The following is an 18,376-nucleotide window of genomic DNA, read 5'->3' as shown; positions in this document are numbered from 1 at the left end:
AACATTAAAATTTTGTCACTCATTTTAGTCTTCATCAATAACATAAACTTGTGTTTGACAGTGAACATGGAACAGCCAGTAACTCAGATGACATAATTATTAATGAAGCCAATAGCAAGGAATATGATGCTGAGATTAGTATTGGCTAGGTTTTAGTCAGCAAGACATTCAGTATATGCAGACAAGTGTGTGCTGGGCATAAAAGGGGTAACATTCATGGGGCATTAAAGTCAGGAGGATCAACATCAATCCAACCAAAGACACAATAGAAGCAATAACAGAAGCACTGTGCAAGGTATCATCCAGACTGTGTTACTCTGTGCTACTGCTGTTCAGAAGAAGGGTGATTGGACCCAAAATGTTAACTCTGCTTTCTCTCCACATGTGCTGCCTGACCTGCTGAGTTTTTCCAGCAATTTAAATTTTTGTTTCTGATTTCCAGCATCTGCAGCTCTTTGTTTTTTTTTTAATGAAGAAGAGAGTTGCCCTCAAAGCTTTCATCATCGGAACAGATGCAACTGGAGAAATTGTGAGAATTGCATGGCACAGGGTCTGAGGAAGCCTTATTGAGGCAGCTATGGGAATCAGCAGGCTTAGAATGAATATTAATAAATATTTGATTGCTGTCAGAAATGGAAGCAGAAATCAAGGAAGGGAAAAGAAAATTCAGAGATGAGCCATGTGAAACTGGGAGAAAGGTCGAAATTGAAAGTTGAACCTTTCTAATTCGGGACAAGTGCAGGACAAAGTACAAATACAGTCATTGATATTCCAGAAGAAGAATTGTGCAGGGATTGGAGTTCGGACTGGAATGAGAAATAATCAACAAATCATTAAAATGATGGACCCATGCTGTATTTTCATTTGACCACTGTGCACTAGTTCTTCATTTATATTAATATTCATAGGTCCAGGAAGTAGCCCCAGTTGGATTGTAACCATCTGTCCAGTTGTACATGTTTCTGTTTCAGTAAGATTACCTAGATGTATATTGATCGAATCATATGCTTTCACATTCGTGTTTCTCATGGGGACAGTAGATGAGTGATGGGATTGTTTTCCTTGTGCCTTCAATAAGGTTGTGCAACTTGGGAATACATGCCATTTTCAGAAATGTTGTGCCTTTTGTTTGGTTGTTTTCTTGTTTTGATAGGCAAATGCTTTTACGTTTTTTTTCTCCTAGAGAACAACGTGATTGATGTGAAACAGATTTAATTTTGAAAGTAGCAAATAGAGTCATAGAGTCATAGAGATGTACAGCATGGAAACAGGCCCTTCGATACAACCTGTCCATGCCGACCAGATATCCCAACCAAATCTAGTCCCACCTGCCAGCACCTGGCCCATATCCCTCCAAACTCTTCCTATTCATATACCCATCCAAATGCCTTTTAAATGTTGCAATTGAACCAGCCTCCACCACATCCTCTGGCAGCTCATTCCATACATGTACCACCCTCTGCGTGAAAAGGTTGCCCCTTAGGTCTCTTTTATATCTTTCCACTCTCACACTAGACCTATGACCTCTAGTTCTGGACTCCCCCACCCCAGGGAAAAGACTTTGTCTATTTATCCTATCCATGCCCCTCATAATTTTGTAAACCTCTATAAGGTCACCCCTCAGTCTCCGACGCTCCAGGGAAAACAGCCCCAGCCTGTTCAGCCTCTCCCTATAGCTCAAATCCTCCAACCCTGGAAACATCCTTGTAAATCTTTTCTGAACCCTTTCAAATTTCACAACATTCTTTCGATAGGAAGGAGACCAGAATTGCGCGCAGTATTGCAAATGCTGTCAAACCAATGTCCTGTACAGCTGCAATATGACCTCCCAACTTCTGTACTCAATACTCTGATCAATAAAGGAAAGCATACCAAACGCCTTCTTCACTATCCTATCTACCTCCAACTCCACTTTCAAGGAGCTATGAACCTGCACTCCAAGGTCTCTTTATTCAGCAACACCCTCTAGGACATTACCATTAAGTGTATAAGTCCTGCTAAGATTTGCTTTCCCAAAATGCAGCACGTCGCATTTATCTGAATTAAACTCCATCTGCCACTTCTCAGAATTCAAATACTTTGACACTTGATTGACGGCCAACCTGCCATGTTAAACGTTCACTCATTCCAGCACCAAAACACATTGGTAGCAATGTGTATCTTACACAAGATGCACTGCAGCAACTTACCAAACATCATTCAGCAACAGGTTATAGTCCAACAAGTTTAATTAGAAGCACACTAGCTTTCGGAGCACCGCTCCTTCATCAGGTGATGAAGGAGCAGTGCTCCGAAAGCTAGTGTGCTTCCAATTAAACCTGTTGGACTATAACCTGGTGTTGTGTGATTTTTAACTTTGTGCACCCCAGTCCAACACCGGCATCTCCAAATCTTTCAGCAGCATCTTCCAAACCCATGACATCTGTTACCTGAAGGACAAGGGCAGCAATGCATGTACAACCTGCAAGTTTCCCTCCAAATCAGACTTGGAGCTAAATTATTTCACTGTCCCTTCACCTTTGCTGTGCCAAAATCTTCACACATGCTTCCTAAGAATACTGTGGGTGTACCTGCACCACATTGTTTCTGCAATGTTTCCAGAGGTTGGCACACAATTAGCTTCTCAAGGGCAGTTGGGAATAGACAACAAATTTTGACCAAGCTAGTAGTACCCATTTGCTGTGAAAGAATACATTTTTTAAAAATCAACTTTTTAAAAATCTTACTTTTCCTTCTGTCTTTCCCCATTTTCTCAATTTATGTTTTTATTTTCCCTCTTTATTTCTGTTTCTGTATTTGATTTGACTCTATTTCACCCCATTTCCTTCTCCACAATTTCTCTGTTTGTTTCTCAATGTGTTGGTTAAGGATATGCAAAAGAAAATGAGTGGATGCTGGAAATTTGATCTACAAACAGGAAATGCTAAAAATATTCAGCAGGATGGGCAACATTTGTTGGGGGAAGTGAAAGAAAGACAAGTTGACATTTCAGGTGGTTAACCTTTCAACGGACATTCTGCTTAAGATTTCCAATGTTTTCTGGTTAAGGATATGTGCTGTTAGTCCTCTTGCATATCAACGTTGCAGATATACATTGTCCTTCATTTATGCTTCACAGCTGAAAAATACTTTGAGCTGAAAGATGATGGATAATGTTTTAACAAGCCTTTTTCCAGATGCCCTGCTGCAGAAATTCTCGCTTATTATAACTGACTCTTAGTAAGGACAAATTATTGGAAAGGAGTCACAAGTGCTATTTATTTTGTACTTGATCATCCCTGAATCTATAACAGTTATTGACAAATCCAATGTTTGACCCTGAGATAGGTTAGGGCAGCTGCTGACAGTGGTATTGTTTTGGCCAATCGACTGTCTCGAGTGAGTCTTGAACTGCAATGTTTCGGCAGCAAAAAGAAAGTAGACATAAAAAAACTGCAAATGTTGGAAATCTGAAACAAAAACAGGAAAAGAATGGTAGAGAAACATAACAAATCTGGTCGCATCTGTTGAGAGAAAAACAGATTTTGAGTCCAGTGACACTCAGAACAGCAAGAAAGAAAATGATAATGTCATAGAGTAGTTACAGAACATAGGGAAGTTGTTCAACCAGCTGTGACTGTTACCATCTCTTAAGAGCTGGTTAGGTCTCCCATTTCTTCCCCGTCACTCTATGGTTTACTTTCCTTAGATAATTATTCATGTCCCTTTTAAAAACCACAACTGATTCTGACATGCAATGCCTTCCATCCAGGTCCTAACTATTTTGCGGGAGAAAGAGTTTTCTTCCCATCACTTCTGGTCCTTTTGCCAATCTCTTAAAGTCAGTGTCTTCTGGTCTTTAAGCCTCCCACCAATGGGAACAGTTTCTTCCATCTATTCTCTTCTGTAATTTTAACATATCTGTCGAATCACCTCTCAATCTTCTTTTCTCTAAGCAGGACAGCCGTGGTTTTTCAATCTTTCCACATTACTGAGGTCCCTCATCTTGAGCACCATCCTTGTAAATATCTTTGCAACCTACCTAACTGTTTCACATTATTCTAAAGTATGATGTTCAGAATTGGACATGACAATCCATTTGAGGTCAAGACATTTTCTATAAAGTTTCAACATCTCAGTTTTTGTAATTTGTGCAACTGTTCAGAATGTCATGGATGACATATGAATTTTTAATTACCTGCCCTACTAACTTCAAAGATTTTCAGCAGTTCCAGGTTTGGGGGGGCAGGGGGAGCTAGTGGGAGGATGGCAATAAATGCTGGCCCAGCCAGTGACACTCACATCACACAAGTGAATTTTAAAAAGAATGTCTGCCTGCCTATTGCATTAACGTTTAACGTCCTATTGAAATTTTTCACTGTCCTATTCACAGTCTGCAATCATGCAAGACTTGTGTCATCCAAACATTTTGGTCATTAGTATAGCTCAAGAAAAGCTATGGTCCTAATAGAGATCTCTGGAGAACTCTTGCATTGTAAAGGTTCTGAAAGAGTTAACGCTGAAGGCTGGAAGGAGCTTAATGCAATGTAATGACATTGTAAGGACTTGGGTGATGAAACGGCAAAACAATTCTGGATCTCAAATAAGACCGAGCTGTCATCTAAGTCTCCTCATGTTCTGTAATAACAGCTATCGTACTGCCGGAATACTTGAAGTAACTGCACAGAGGCTGGTGTCCCATCACCGTGTCACCCTTTATTTACTAGTGCAAAGTACACTGGCTGTGGCCGGCCAGCTCGGAGTCAGTTGTCAATTGAGGAGAATCTAATCTCCTAATTTTTAGTATTAAACTGTACAAAAATGCAAAGAGTCAACAGTGAACAATAAACAGCGTTTACAGGAGAAAGGGGTGGCAAGGCCAAAACCCGAACCCTTCTCCTGGTTATATTTTTTATTCATAGTTATGCAAAATACAATACAACCATAACAATACATAAGAGAAGTAGGATGCGACCATAAGGTGCCCAAGATCTCAAAACAACAGCACTACATAAAACATAGAGTTTTTACACAAGCCATTGTCCTTTAAAAAGGTACCACAATGACAGATGTTCATAGAAAAATCCATTTCAGCCCCTAAGGGCAAAGTTTACAACAAGCAAAAGCCCATAATATATAAGTTCAAATACATTACACATCACTCGCACCCAGGCACAAGAGAAAGCAGTCTACAAAACACAACATAGCCAAAATCAGCATGCAACAATGAAAAACACTGACAACACAACTGAACTCCCCCAACACCCTCCAGTCCCTGATATCTCTCCTGGTTATATTTATTTTAATTCAACATCACACAAATTGACAATACACAAGACACACTAACAATTAACAGTCAAAGTAAAATCTACAAGAAAATGGGGTCTCGAAAACAAACGCCCCAAGTCCTCCTGTAACCAACAGGAAAAGTAGTACACGAACCAAAATAAATCACATCGCAGTTCTCAAAATAAAAACACAGTGAACAACCGAAAAGCAGTGCATATAAGGAGGCTAGGAGGAGCTTAATGCAACATAATGACATCATAAGGATTTGGGTGATAAAAAGGCAGAACAATTCTGGATCTCAAATAAGACAGAGCTATCATTAAGTCTCCTCATGTTCTGAAGAAGATTGTGGAGGCATTAGTGGTGATCTACCAGGAATCACTCTAGTTAGGGAGGGTCTGAGAGGATGTGAAAATAGCTAATGTAATACCCTGTTTAGGAAGGTAGGGAGGCTGAAATGATAGTGTTAGCCCGGCCTCATTCATTAATAAGATTTTAGAGTCCATTATTAAGGATGAGATTGTGGAATGAATGGTTAAATAGAGCTCAGTAAGCATGATTTGGTCAAGAGGAGGTCACGCCTGACAAATCTGTTAGAACACTTTGAGAAAGTAATGGCAACATTAGACAAAGGAAAGCCGATGGACATGATATATTTGGATTTTCAGAATGCTTTTGACTAGATGCTACATAGGAGAACAGGCTGCTAAGTAAGATAAGAACCAATGGTGTTGGGGCAAGGTACTGGCATGGATAGAGGTTTGGCTAACTGCCAGAAAGTAGAGAGTGGGGGTAAAGATGTCTTTATCAGGATGGTAGCTAGTTATTAGTGGAGTTCCGCAGGGTTCTGTATTGGGACTATTCCCATTATATATATTGATGATTTGGATGAGAGAACTAAGGGAATGGTTGTTGAGTTTACAGATGATGCAGACATAAGTAGAGGGACAGATAGTGTGGAGGAAGCAGGGAAGCTGCAGAAGAACTTGAAAAGGTTCGGAGAGTGAACACAGAAGTGGCAGATGGAATATTATGTGGGCAAGTGTGAGGTTATACAGTTTGGTAGGAAGAATAGATGTGTAGGCTATTTTCTAAAGGGGAAAGGCTTCATAAATCTAAAATGCAAAGGGAGTCCTAGTTCAGGATTCTCTTAATAGTAACATGGAGGTTCAGTTGGCAGTTCAGATGGCAAATGCAATATTAGCATGCATTTCAAGAGGTCTAGAATACAAGAGTAGAGAGATGTACTGCTGAGGCTATATTTGGAAAATTGTGAGCAGTTTTGGGTCCTATGATATGCTGTGATGGAAGGATGTACTGGCCATATAAAGGTTCCAGAGGAGATTAATAGGAATGATCCCGGGCTGAGGGGCTTGTCCTATGAGGAGTGGTTGAGGACTTTGGGTCTGTACTCAGTAGAATTTAATAGGATTAGGGGAGAATCTCATTGAAACTTAGAGAATACTGAGAGGCCTGGATAGAATGGATGTGGCAAAGGTGTTTCACTTGTATGAGAGGCTAGGACCTATAGTTATAGCCTCAGAATGAAGGGCTGACACTTTAGAACTGAGATGAGGAGGAATTTCTTCAGAGGATGGTGAACCTGTGGAACATATTACCACAGAAGGCTGTGCAGGCCAAGTTATTGAATGTATTTCTTAGTAGGTTCTTGATGAGTAAGGGGATCAAGGGTTATGGGGAGAAGACAATAGAATAGGGTTGAGAAACATATAATTTATGATCGAATGGTCGAACAGACTCAATGGACCTAATTCTGCTCCTATATCATATGGTCTTTAAATATTATGACAGTCCTGTTATGTGTATCTTCATCAAATATGTTTTAGAAGTCCATATAGATTAAATCAACCACTAACCCTCATTGATGTTCTCTCTTAAAAAAAATGCAACAGTTCAGAGACAATAGCAAAACAATATATGAAGAGAAGCATGACAGCTTAATCCAGATTTTAAATACAAAGTCAATTTTAAAAATAGAAGTTCCTGTGGAAATAGTACCAAAATTCCAAATGTCCACAGTTATGTGAATTAGTAGTGTACAAGGGTTGAGGTAATCAAAATACAAGGGGAATTTATAATAAAACTTACACTGAATTCAAGATGTTATGATGCCCACACAAGCTCACAGTATGGTCTCCAAACAATTTCACATTTTATGATTGAAGAATCAATATCAAAATGTGGTACCAGTACTATATTCTTCTTGTCCCTCTCTGTGCATATGCAGAATTTTTGGGAATCTACTTTTGGAAAAATAGTCATTTATATATTTCAATTATGGAATTTAATGGATCAAACCTATACATATATATATAATATACTTTGTAAAAAAAATCAGCATTTTGTGCATTGTTTTGAGAAATGGATTTTAGAACAAAACTTACCTACTTCCCTGCAGCCCAGTCTGCTAGTGGTTTTTTTGCATATATCAGGAATGGACACAGGAGGGAGCCATTGGTTATGAATATGAAGTTTTCTTTGGCAATGAAAAGAGCAGTTGCCTCAATGTTTATACATTGCATTTTAACAAAGGATTTGAATTCAAATTTATTTCAGTTTTTCTGTGAGGGGATCCTTTAACATACTGATTTCATTAAACGTTACATGATTGTATACACATTGTTTACAGTATATAATGTAAAACAAAGTACCTGTCATTATATGTGGCTTTGCCCTCTCTTGGAGGAGTTTAATTAGAGCTGTATTTCCACATGATTGAATTAAAATCAATGAGGAACCATTTATCCTCAATCTAATTATGGAATAAATTTTCCTAAACTGCATAAAACTTTCTTTCTCCACATTTTATCATTTCATTGATTTATAACTGAGACTCATTGTGCCATAACTGTATGTACTTTTCCCAACGTTAAAATTGGAATTTCCTCCATCATAAATCTGCATCTTTGACAATTTTAAGGATTTAATATCCAAACCTGTCAACTCTCAGCACTTTTTTTTATGTTCAGTGGTTCTTCACTGTGACTTTCGCCCTTCATCTAGTTTTTGTAATTTTTAAAAAGCTAAGCTCATTTTTAACTATACGTCAATCAGGTTAGAATGAACAGGAATTGATTTTTTTTTGTTCAAGATGTGTACATGAATATCAAATATGTTCTATTTCCCTGTATATTTTCTACTTTTATTTCTGTGCACATTATATAAAAGTAAGTGTATTTTAAAAATTTAATCTCAAGATTGCGTTCAGTACCATTTTATAAAGCCATCATGAGTCATCTTAATTAACATGAAAAATCAATTGTTGATTTGTAATTTAGTTGCTGTTCATCTATGGAGGTATTAAAAAAAATAGATCTAGTGGTGTGCTATTAGAGTTAAATGTAAACCTTGACTGTAAGAATAGATCCTCATTTCTTTAGGAACTGATTGTATTTTGACAGAAATCTAACAGCAAGATGGGATTTTCCGCAAATTACCAGATATGTTTATTTCAGTTTTGCAATTCGTTTTGGTGGGACGTGAACTCCTGTTGTTTAAGTTCTTTGTCCAGAATGGAGTAAATTATCACCGAAGATGATTGAAATAGATGTTATAAATTAACTTACAAAAGAAACAATTTTTTTCTGCATATAGGTACCAGATTGATTGGGCTAAAAGTAATTTTTATTTGTTATTTTAAAGTGTTATTTTTTGGAGGGCTAAGAAAGGGGCCCATTTATTTAAAAAGCTTTTTTCTTGCTCTGAAAAAGTCTTGTCATATTATGTAAGCAAACTGATTACTAGCAAGTTCTTTTGGGCAAAATATTTTGCAAATTGAATACATTTCAAGATTTTTGTTGGTTCGTGCTTTCATCTGCTTTGTGTGTTTGTCAAGGTGAAATTTAACCATGAGATGATGAGGGAATTGATCCATCAACAGGTACATACAGGTGAGTTAAAAAGACTGAGGTAATGTTAATACATTGTCCTGCACCAAAGGTAATCCTTTTAGTGCAAGGGGGATTTGCTAATGACAGATACAGAGCAGGCAAATAGCAAAGGATGTACTTAACTAACTGATGTGGCAAAGTTATAAGAACTCATTATTTAACTGTAAAAGAAAAGCTTATGTCACTTGACTATAGACTTAGAGTTTGCCATGAACAGATTTAATAATCTTTAACATGATTTACCACAGGCAAATCTAGCATGGAGTGAAGGGAGAGGGATTAGTAACATAACTTGCAAAAATACATCATGTACAAATGCTTGTCAAATCTTGCAAGCTGATTTTTATTCCTTGACAACTTGTTCGTTGTTTTCATTTTGCAGAACAATCTCCAAATTTGTTTAGTTCATTCTTAAATGAAGATACTGCCCTTGCATTTGTTTTTATGATCCTACTTCTACTTTTGTAATCCTGTAAGACATTATCCAGTGTACTATCTTCACATTTGGACTTTTGAAGGGAGCCCTTTCTGTTTGTATTCATCAAGGTTGGAATGGATATTTCTGTATAATGGAGGGAATACTTTTCATTCTCGGCAGCCAACATCTCCAACAAAGATCCTTAGGTCAGATGTAATCGGCAGGCACAGGTGGTGGTTTTCTGGTTCATGCGGACGACCTGGGGATTTGGGGTGGGGGGACTGTAACATAAAACCATGTGGGGTAGCATTAGAATGCAACCCTGACATTATCACAGCAGCTACTGATTTTACTAGTACCAATGAGTATCTTGTGAGGATAGTGTAGAGTTCGATTGAAGATTCTTAAAGCAATTAAAATGGCAATGACCAAGACGTGACAGACTCATTATAATTTTTATGAAGAGGCCATGGTGCCTGAGTTGTGCCAGGCCTATCAGGGCAATGAAGTGTTACATTTTGGATCTATCGGGTTAGACAATGTGGCTTTACAGAAAAGTTGGTGTAGCGCATCCATAGCATTTTGTAGCAAGGAAGGGGAGTGAGAAACAAAGTCCCATTTTTATACTGAGGATCCCTTTCATTGTGTTACGTGCTAAATGAAGTAGATTTTCAGCAGGTCTGTTGGCACTGCATCAACAGCAGAGGAATTGTATTTAACCACAGTCTGCAAAGTGATGGCCTGGCATGTTCTCCTTCTTTACCATTACCACCAAACCAAGGCATCAACCGTTTCATTGAAACATTTAGAAGTGCATTTCCGGAGTAGCATTAAGAACACCTTCAGGCTAACCTGGGGAAGTTACAGTACAGGATTACTTGTATATATCAAACAATGGAATCAGCGTGTGATACAGGTAATTCATTCTGCCACCAACAGATCAGATCACTTTTTTTAAAATCGACCTATCTGGATAAACTTCTGGGACTTGAACTCTGGTCTCTGGATTCCAAGGTTGGGACACCACCATTACACACAAAGACCGAACCGGTTAGATCTAAACTCGAGCTGTGAAAGGGATGGACAACTGAACAACAGGAGATAAAGACTGCTTCAATTTCCTGACTCTCAAAAACAGGGGCATGCAGCACATCAGCGCAAAAGATAATGTTGAAGCATTCACACAGAAGCATCAAATGGATGATCCAATCTGGCTTTCTGAGGTGCCAGCATCAGAGATCTTCAACCAACTCATTTCCTCCATGTGATATCCAGAAAAGGTGACTGGCACTGGATGTTGCAAAGTCTGTGGACATTCTGGCAATAATACTGAATACGTGGTTCATCCTCAAGTCAAACATCTATGCAGCAATGCGGAAATATTTCCAGACATATCCAATCCACACTAAACAGGACACATCTAATCCAACAAAGTACAGCCTATCAGTCTACTCTCAATCATCAGTAAAGTGATGGAAGAAGTTGTCATCAGTACTATCAAATGGTAGTTGTTTAGCAATAAATGGTTCATTAATGCTCAGTTTGATTTTACCATGGCCATTTAGCTTCTCACTTCATCACAGCCGAATGTGCACGAAAGAGCCAGACGTGAGCAGAGAGTGACTGTCTTTGTCAGCATTTAACCAAATTTGGCAATGATTGTAGTCAATTATAGTGTTCCCAGAACATCAACGCACACCGGCATCTCCAAATTGTTCCTCAGATAAGTCACTAAGGTCCAAATATCTTCAGTTGCTTCATTAGTGACCTTCTTAGCCTATGGTCAGAACATAGAACATAGAAAAGTACAGCACAGAACAGGCCCTTTGGCCCACGATGTTGTGCCAAGGTTTAATTCTAATGTAAAATATAGTAACTTAACCTACGCACCCCTAAACTCACTGCTATCCATGTGCATGTCCAGCAGTCACTTAAATGTCCCCAATGACTCTGCTTCCACCACCACAGCTGGAAACGCATTCCATGCATTCACAACTCTCTGCATAAAGAACTTACCTCTGACATCTCCTTTATACCTTCCTCCTAATATCTTTAAACTATGACTCCTCGTATCAGTCAATCCTGCCCTGGGGAAAAGTCTCTGCCTACTGACTCTGTCTATTCCACTCATTATTTTCTATACCTCAGTCAGGTTTCCTCTCTTCCTCCTTCTCTCCAGAAAGAAATGTCCGAGCTTATTCAACCTTTCTTCTTAAGGCAAGCCCTCCAGTCCAGGCAGCATCCTGGTAAACCTTTTTTGCACTCTCTCCTATAATAGGGCGACCAGAACTGGACACAATATTCCAAGTGGGGTCTCACCAGGGACTTGTAGAGCTGGAGCAAAACCTCGTGGCTCTTAAACTCGATCCCCCTGTTAATGAAAACCAAACACCATATGCTTTCTTAACAACCCTATCCACTTGGGTGGTAACTTTGAGGGATCTATGTACTTGCACACCTAGATCCCTCTGTTCCTCCACACTGCCAAGAATCCTGTCTTTAATCCTATATTCAGCATTCAAGTTCGACCTTCCAAAATGCATCACTTCGCATTTATCCAGGTTGAACTCCATCTGCCATTTCTCAGCCCAGCTCTGCATCCTGTCTATGTCGCGCTGCAGCTTGCATTAGCCCTCTATATACTATCGACGACACCTCCAACCTTTGTGTCATCTGCAAATTTACTAACCCACCCCTCAACCTCCTCATTGAAGTCATTTATAAAAACTACAAAGAGCAGAGGCCCAAGAACAGAGCCATGCAGGGCCCCACTCAACACTGACCTCCAGGCAGATTGCTTTCTATCTTCAACCACTCTCTGCCTTCTGTCAGCCAGCCAATTCTGAATCCAGATAGCCAAATCTCCCTGTATCCCATACTTCCTGACTTTATGAATGAGCCTACCATGGGCAACCTTATCAAACGCCTTGCTGAAGTACATATATACCACATCCACTGCTTGAGCGCAGTCGACCTGTCTTGACACCTCCTCAAAGAACTCAATAAGATTTGTGAGGCATGACCTGCCCCTCACAAAGCCAGGTCTGCCTTTAATCACACTATGCTTTGCCAAATAGTCATAAATCCTATTCCTCAGAATTCTTTGCAAAACTTTGCTGACCACAGGTGTAAGACTAACTGATCTGTAATTGCCAGGGATTTCCCTATTACTCTTCTTGAAAAGAGGAACAATATTCGCCTCCTTCCAATCCTCTGGTACGATTCCCGTGGAGAGTGAGGAGGCAAATATCCTCACCAGCGGCTTAGCAACCTCCTTTCTCGCTTCCCGGAGCAGCCTCGGATAAATCTGGTCTGACCCTGGGGACTTATCAACCTTAATGTTTTCCAAAATTTCTAGCAAAGCACCTTCATCAATCTTGATCTGGTCAAGACTGTATCCCAGCTCCTCTAAGTTTTCATTTACAACAAGTTCCCTTTCTTTGGTGAAATCCAAAGCAAAAAAATTCATTTAGGGCTTCCCTATCTGCTCAGACTCCACGGACAAGTTCGTTCGCGATCCCTGATCGGTCCTACCTTCTCCCTGATCATTCTCCTCAGTCCATTTCTGAGCTCCTTTCTAGCGAGAAATGGGGATGTTCGCCACTAAATTGCATAGTGTTCAGTGCAATTTGTGACTCCTCTGATTGTGAAGCTGTCCTTGTATATGCAGAAAGACCTTGACAATATCCAGGCTTGGACTGTTGAGTGGCAGATATCATTGCCTGGCACAAATAACCATCTCAAACTAGAGATGTCCCTATGACTTTCAATTACATTATCATCACTGAATCTCCCACTATCAACTTCCTTGGATTTATCATTGACCGAAAATTGGATTAACCACATAACTACTTTGGCAGTGAGCATATCCGAGGTTAGGAATTCTGTAACAATTAACTCCTCACCTGACCCCCCAAAACCTAACCACATATCAGGAGTGTGAAGAAATACTATCCACATACCTGGATGAATAAGGCTCCCAATAAGACTGAAGAATCTTGATATCTTCCAGAAAAAGCAGCCCATTTGATTGGCATGATTTGGAGATATCGGTATTGAACTAGGGTGTATAAAGTTAAAAATCATACAACACAACATTATCGTCCAACAGGTTTATTTGGAAGCACTAGCTTTTGGAGCGCTGCTCCTTCATCAAATGGTTATGGAGTATAAGATCATAAGACATAGAATTTATAGCAAAAGTTTACGTTTGATGTAACTGAAATTACATATTGAAAAAGACCTGGATTGTTTGTTAAGTGTCTCATGCTTTAGAATGAACAGGTTGGTGTCAGTTCTTCCATATTTAAATTCAAGAACTTTCTTAGAGTTACATTCTCAAGTGACCTTTAACAATTTGGAGGTGGCCCATAGTGTTAGGTGCATCATTCAGAGGGAAATAGGTCTAGTTGGGTTACTCTTTGGAGGGTCGGTGTGGACTAGTTGAGCCGAAGGGCCTGTTTCCACACTGCAGGGAATCTAATCTAATTAATAGGTGCCATGTTGGCCCAGATAATACATTGAAGGTGTGAGGTGCCCTGTGTGAGGCTGTGCACTGATGTTCAGATCGATTCTCATCTAAAAAAGGGATTTACAGAACGTTACATGGATTTATCAGTTTTTGAGCAAAATAAAATGTAATTCTGCAAGTACAAAATCCAGTCCTTCAGAGTTCCCTATGTGCCCTCATCCCATGTACTTCTGGCATAGATGATTTCTACTGCCTTCCGAAGATACACAAAGCCAATACACCAGGATGTCCCATTGTATCAGGCAATGGGACCCTGTGTGAGAACCTCTTTGGCTATGTCGAAGGCATCTTGAAACCCATTGTACAGCGGACCCCCAGCTTCTGTTGTGACACTTCAGATTTCTTACAGAAATTCAGCACCCATGGACCAGTTGAACCGGGAACAGTCCTCGTCACATTGGATGTTTCAACACTACACCAACATCCCCCACAATGACGGTATCGTGGCAACAGCCTCAGTACTCAACACCAACAACTGCAAATCTCTGAGCACCATCCTACAATTCATCTGCTTTATCCTCGACCACAGCATTTTCAACTTTGACAACCAGTTCTTCATCCAGACACATGGAACAGCCATGGAGATCAAATTTGCACCTTAGTATGTCAACATTTTCATGCTCAGGTTTGAACAAGGCTTCTTCTCTACGCAGGACCTCCAACCAACACAACACACCACATCTATTGACAACATTTTCTTCCTCTGGACACATGGCAAGGGGAGTCACTGAAACAATGACACCGTGATATCCCACCATCAAACTCACCATGGACTACTCTCTAGTATCTGTCTCATTCTTGGACACATGCATCTTCATCAAGTGCGGCACCTCAGCACCTCACTCTACTGCAAACCCATGGATAACCTCACAATGCTACACTTCTCCAGCTTCCACCCGAAACATATTAAAACAGCCATCCCCTATGGACAAGCCCTAGGCATACAGAGGATCTGTTCAGAGGAGGAGGAATGTGACGAACACTTGGAAGTACTCAAGGATGCCCTCATAAGAACGGGGCACGATGCTCAACTCATCGACCGTCAGTTCCGATGTGCCACAGTGAGACACTGTAATGACCTTCTCAGGAGACATACACGTACTGCAACTGACAAGATTCCCGTCATTGTCCAGTACTTCCCAGGAGCTGAAAAACTATGGCATGTTTTTCGTGATCTGCAACACGTTATCAATGAGGATGAGCACCTCGCCAAGCCCTTCCCCGCACCTCCACTTCTCACCTTTAAGCAATCGCCAAACCTCAAACAGATCATTGTTTGCAGCAAGCTGCCCAGCTTTCAGTACAACACCATACAACCCTGTCACGGTAGACGCTGCAAAACATGTCAGAGTGTCGACATGGATACCACCATTACACCTGGGGACACCTCCCACCATGTACGTGGCAGGTACTCATGTGATTCGGCCAACGGTGTCTATCTCAAATGGTGCAGGCAAGGATGCCCTGAGGCATGGTACATTGGTGAGACTGATCAGAGGCTATGGTAACGTATGAATGCACATCGCGCAATAATCAACAGACAGGAGTGTTCCCTCCCAGTCATTGAACACTTCAGCTGCCTGGGACATTTGATCACGGACCTTCAGGTGACCATCCTCCAAGGCAGACTTCGGAACTGGCAACAAAGCAAAGTGGCCAAGCAGAGGCTGATAGCTAAGTTCGGTACCCATGGGGATGGCCTCAACCGGGACCCTGGGTTCATGTCACACCATAAAAGTGAATAAATCCACAGGACCTGATCAGGTGTACCTTAGACTTCGGTCGGAAGCTAGGGAAGTGATTGCTGGGCCTCTTGATGGAGGTTGGCTAACGTGGTGTCACTTTTTAAGAAAGGTGGTAAGGACAAGCCAGGGAACTATAGACCAGTGAGCCTGACATCGGTGGTGGGCAAGTTGTTGGTGGGAATCCTGAGGGACAGGATGTACATGTATTTGGAAAGGTAAGGACTTATTAGGGATAATCAACATGGCTTTGTGCGTGGGAAATCATGACCCTGAAACCAGGGAGGTAACGTATCATCCTGGAATCTCTTTCGCAGCTGTAGAAACACCTGTCTGCTCTCCTTACAATTAAATTATCTATACTATCGCAAAAATAGAAGTGGCTGGAAAACTCAGCTGGTCCGACAGCATCTGTGAAGAGAAGTCAAAGTCAGTGTTTCAGGTCCAGTGACCCCTCCTCAGAACCCAGACCTGAAACGTTAACTTTGATTTTGTCTTGACAGATGTTGCGTCACTTTTTTTTTGTTTTTGATATACAGTTATATTATAGCTCAACCATTATTCTTTCTCCCCTCTTGTGCATCAGAGTCACCCATGAAACCATGAACTTGGTTTCCACTGCTGTTCCCAAGAAGCCAAGCTCACCAAACAGAATCCAAAATGGTGTATCTATTGGAGATGACCTCAGGGGACTCCTGCATTGCCTGCCTTCATCTATTCTGCCTGGTGTTACCCAGTCCCTTTCTGCTTGTTCTTTAGTTGTGGTGTGACAATCCCATTGAAAGTGCTGTCCACGAACAATATCAACATCGTGATGCTTCATAGTGAGTCCACCTGCTGCTCCTGCTCTGAAATGTGGTTAGTCAGTGACTGGATAAATTTCCTGCACATCTTGTTGCTAGGGACATTGTAAAAAATACTAACTTTGCTAGGGCCTTTATTTCACTCCAAACACTCCAGCTACAATGCATCGAATCATAGAGTTGTACAGCATGGAAACAAATCCTTTGGTCCAGGTCGTCCATGCTTACCCAATATCCTAAGTTAATCCAGTTCCATTTGCCATCATTTGACCCATATCCCTCTAACAACTTTCCTATTCACATACCCATCCAGATGCCTTTTAAATGTTGTAATTGTACCAGCCTCCACCATGTCCTCTGGCAACTCACTCCATACACTCACCACCCTCTGTGTGAAAAACTTGCCCCTTTGGTTCTTTTTAAATCTTTTCCCTCTCACCTTAAACCTGTGCCCTCTAGTTTTGGACTCTCCTACCCTGGGAAAAAAAGACCTTGTCTATTCATCTTGTTCATGCCCCTCACGATTTTATAAACCTCTATCAGGTCATCCCTCAGCCTCTGCTGCTCCCCGGAAAATAGCCCCAGCCTATTCAACCTCTCCCTTACCTTACATCTTTTGAGACCTTACTCTTACTCCTAAGTCTTAATCTTACTTGTCTTATATGTCTTTTATTGCCTTATTACTGTATATTGGCCCTAGCTTTCTCATTTAACTGATGTAAATATAACTTCTGCACTGCTTCAAATCTTGTCTGAGGCGTTTTCCGATAGTTTACAGTTGTGCATCACTGCCTTAATTTTATTTTAGGAAAAATCACAACTGCTTATCATGTTACATTCTTGTGTTATATTTCTTAACACCGAATTACCACTCTGCTACTTACCAATCCTGTATAACAGGTTCAATTTACTTGAAAATCTCAAGCAGGTTTATTTAACAGAGGAATTGAGTGACACAGCACCTTACCTACATGTTCTCAGTCTAACCTGCTGCTCCTTGGGCTCCTAATGGCTCCTGCTCATGTGTGTCATCATCAATACAACTCTAACCCCACTGAGCAGCAGAATTTCACAGACTTGCAACTCTCTGAGGATTGTCTCAGCGTCTCATGGGTTCAATAAGATCAAGGCTCATTCTGATAAGCCCCTAAAGGTAAAGGAGCAACCTGTTCAACTGTTCTTCATGAGATCAGTCCTTCAGCCCAGAAGTGAATCAAATAGTTTACCTATGACAGCTGTTAGTCAAACTGGCTTCCTTCTGCACTGTAACGATTGTCTGATTCTGCCTTATTCATGCGACTCCTTGCATTAAAGTAAATGTCATCCAACCTTGCCATACCTTTCTGTGTCTTAACTTGATTATATTCACACTGCCTTCCAGATTGACTTGGCGGTGCATCTAGACAGTTTGTAATCAGCATGTTGGTTAAAAACAATGACTGCAGATGCTGGAAACCTGATTCTGGATTAGTGGTGCTGGAAGAGCACAGCAGTTCAGGCAGCATCCAAGGAGCAGCGAAATCGACGTTTCGGGCAAAAGCCCTTCATCAGGAATAAAGGCAGTGAGCCTGAAGCGTGGAGAGATAAGCTAGAGGAGGATGGGGGTGGGGAGAAAGTAGCATAGAGTACAATGGGTGAGTGGGGGAGGAGATGAAGGTGATAGGTCAGGGAGGAGAGGGTGGAGTGGATAGGTGGAAAAGGAG

At 40.7% G+C, this 18,376-nt stretch overlaps 1 protein-coding gene across 1 annotated transcript in view; it reads left to right on the top strand.

Moving 5' to 3' along the window:
* Positions 1-16,968, top strand: part of LOC122554496 (zinc finger protein GLIS3) — a 455,475-nt gene extending 438,507 nt beyond the window's left edge. Inside the window, exon 11 of the mRNA XM_043699622.1 lies at positions 16,457-16,968. Coding sequence (XP_043555557.1) covers positions 16,457-16,476 — 20 coding nt within the window. The 3' untranslated portion in view covers positions 16,477-16,968. The remainder of the gene's footprint in view (positions 1-16,456) is intronic.
* Positions 16,969-18,376: the final 1,408 nt, after the last annotated feature.

Source organism: Chiloscyllium plagiosum, chromosome 11 (assembly GCF_004010195.1).
Source record: "Chiloscyllium plagiosum isolate BGI_BamShark_2017 chromosome 11, ASM401019v2, whole genome shotgun sequence".
NCBI classification, from domain to species: Eukaryota; Metazoa; Chordata; class Chondrichthyes; order Orectolobiformes; family Hemiscylliidae; genus Chiloscyllium; species Chiloscyllium plagiosum.
The sequence above is the reverse complement of the archived record's forward strand: the minus strand, read 5'-3'. Positions and strand labels throughout refer to the sequence as shown.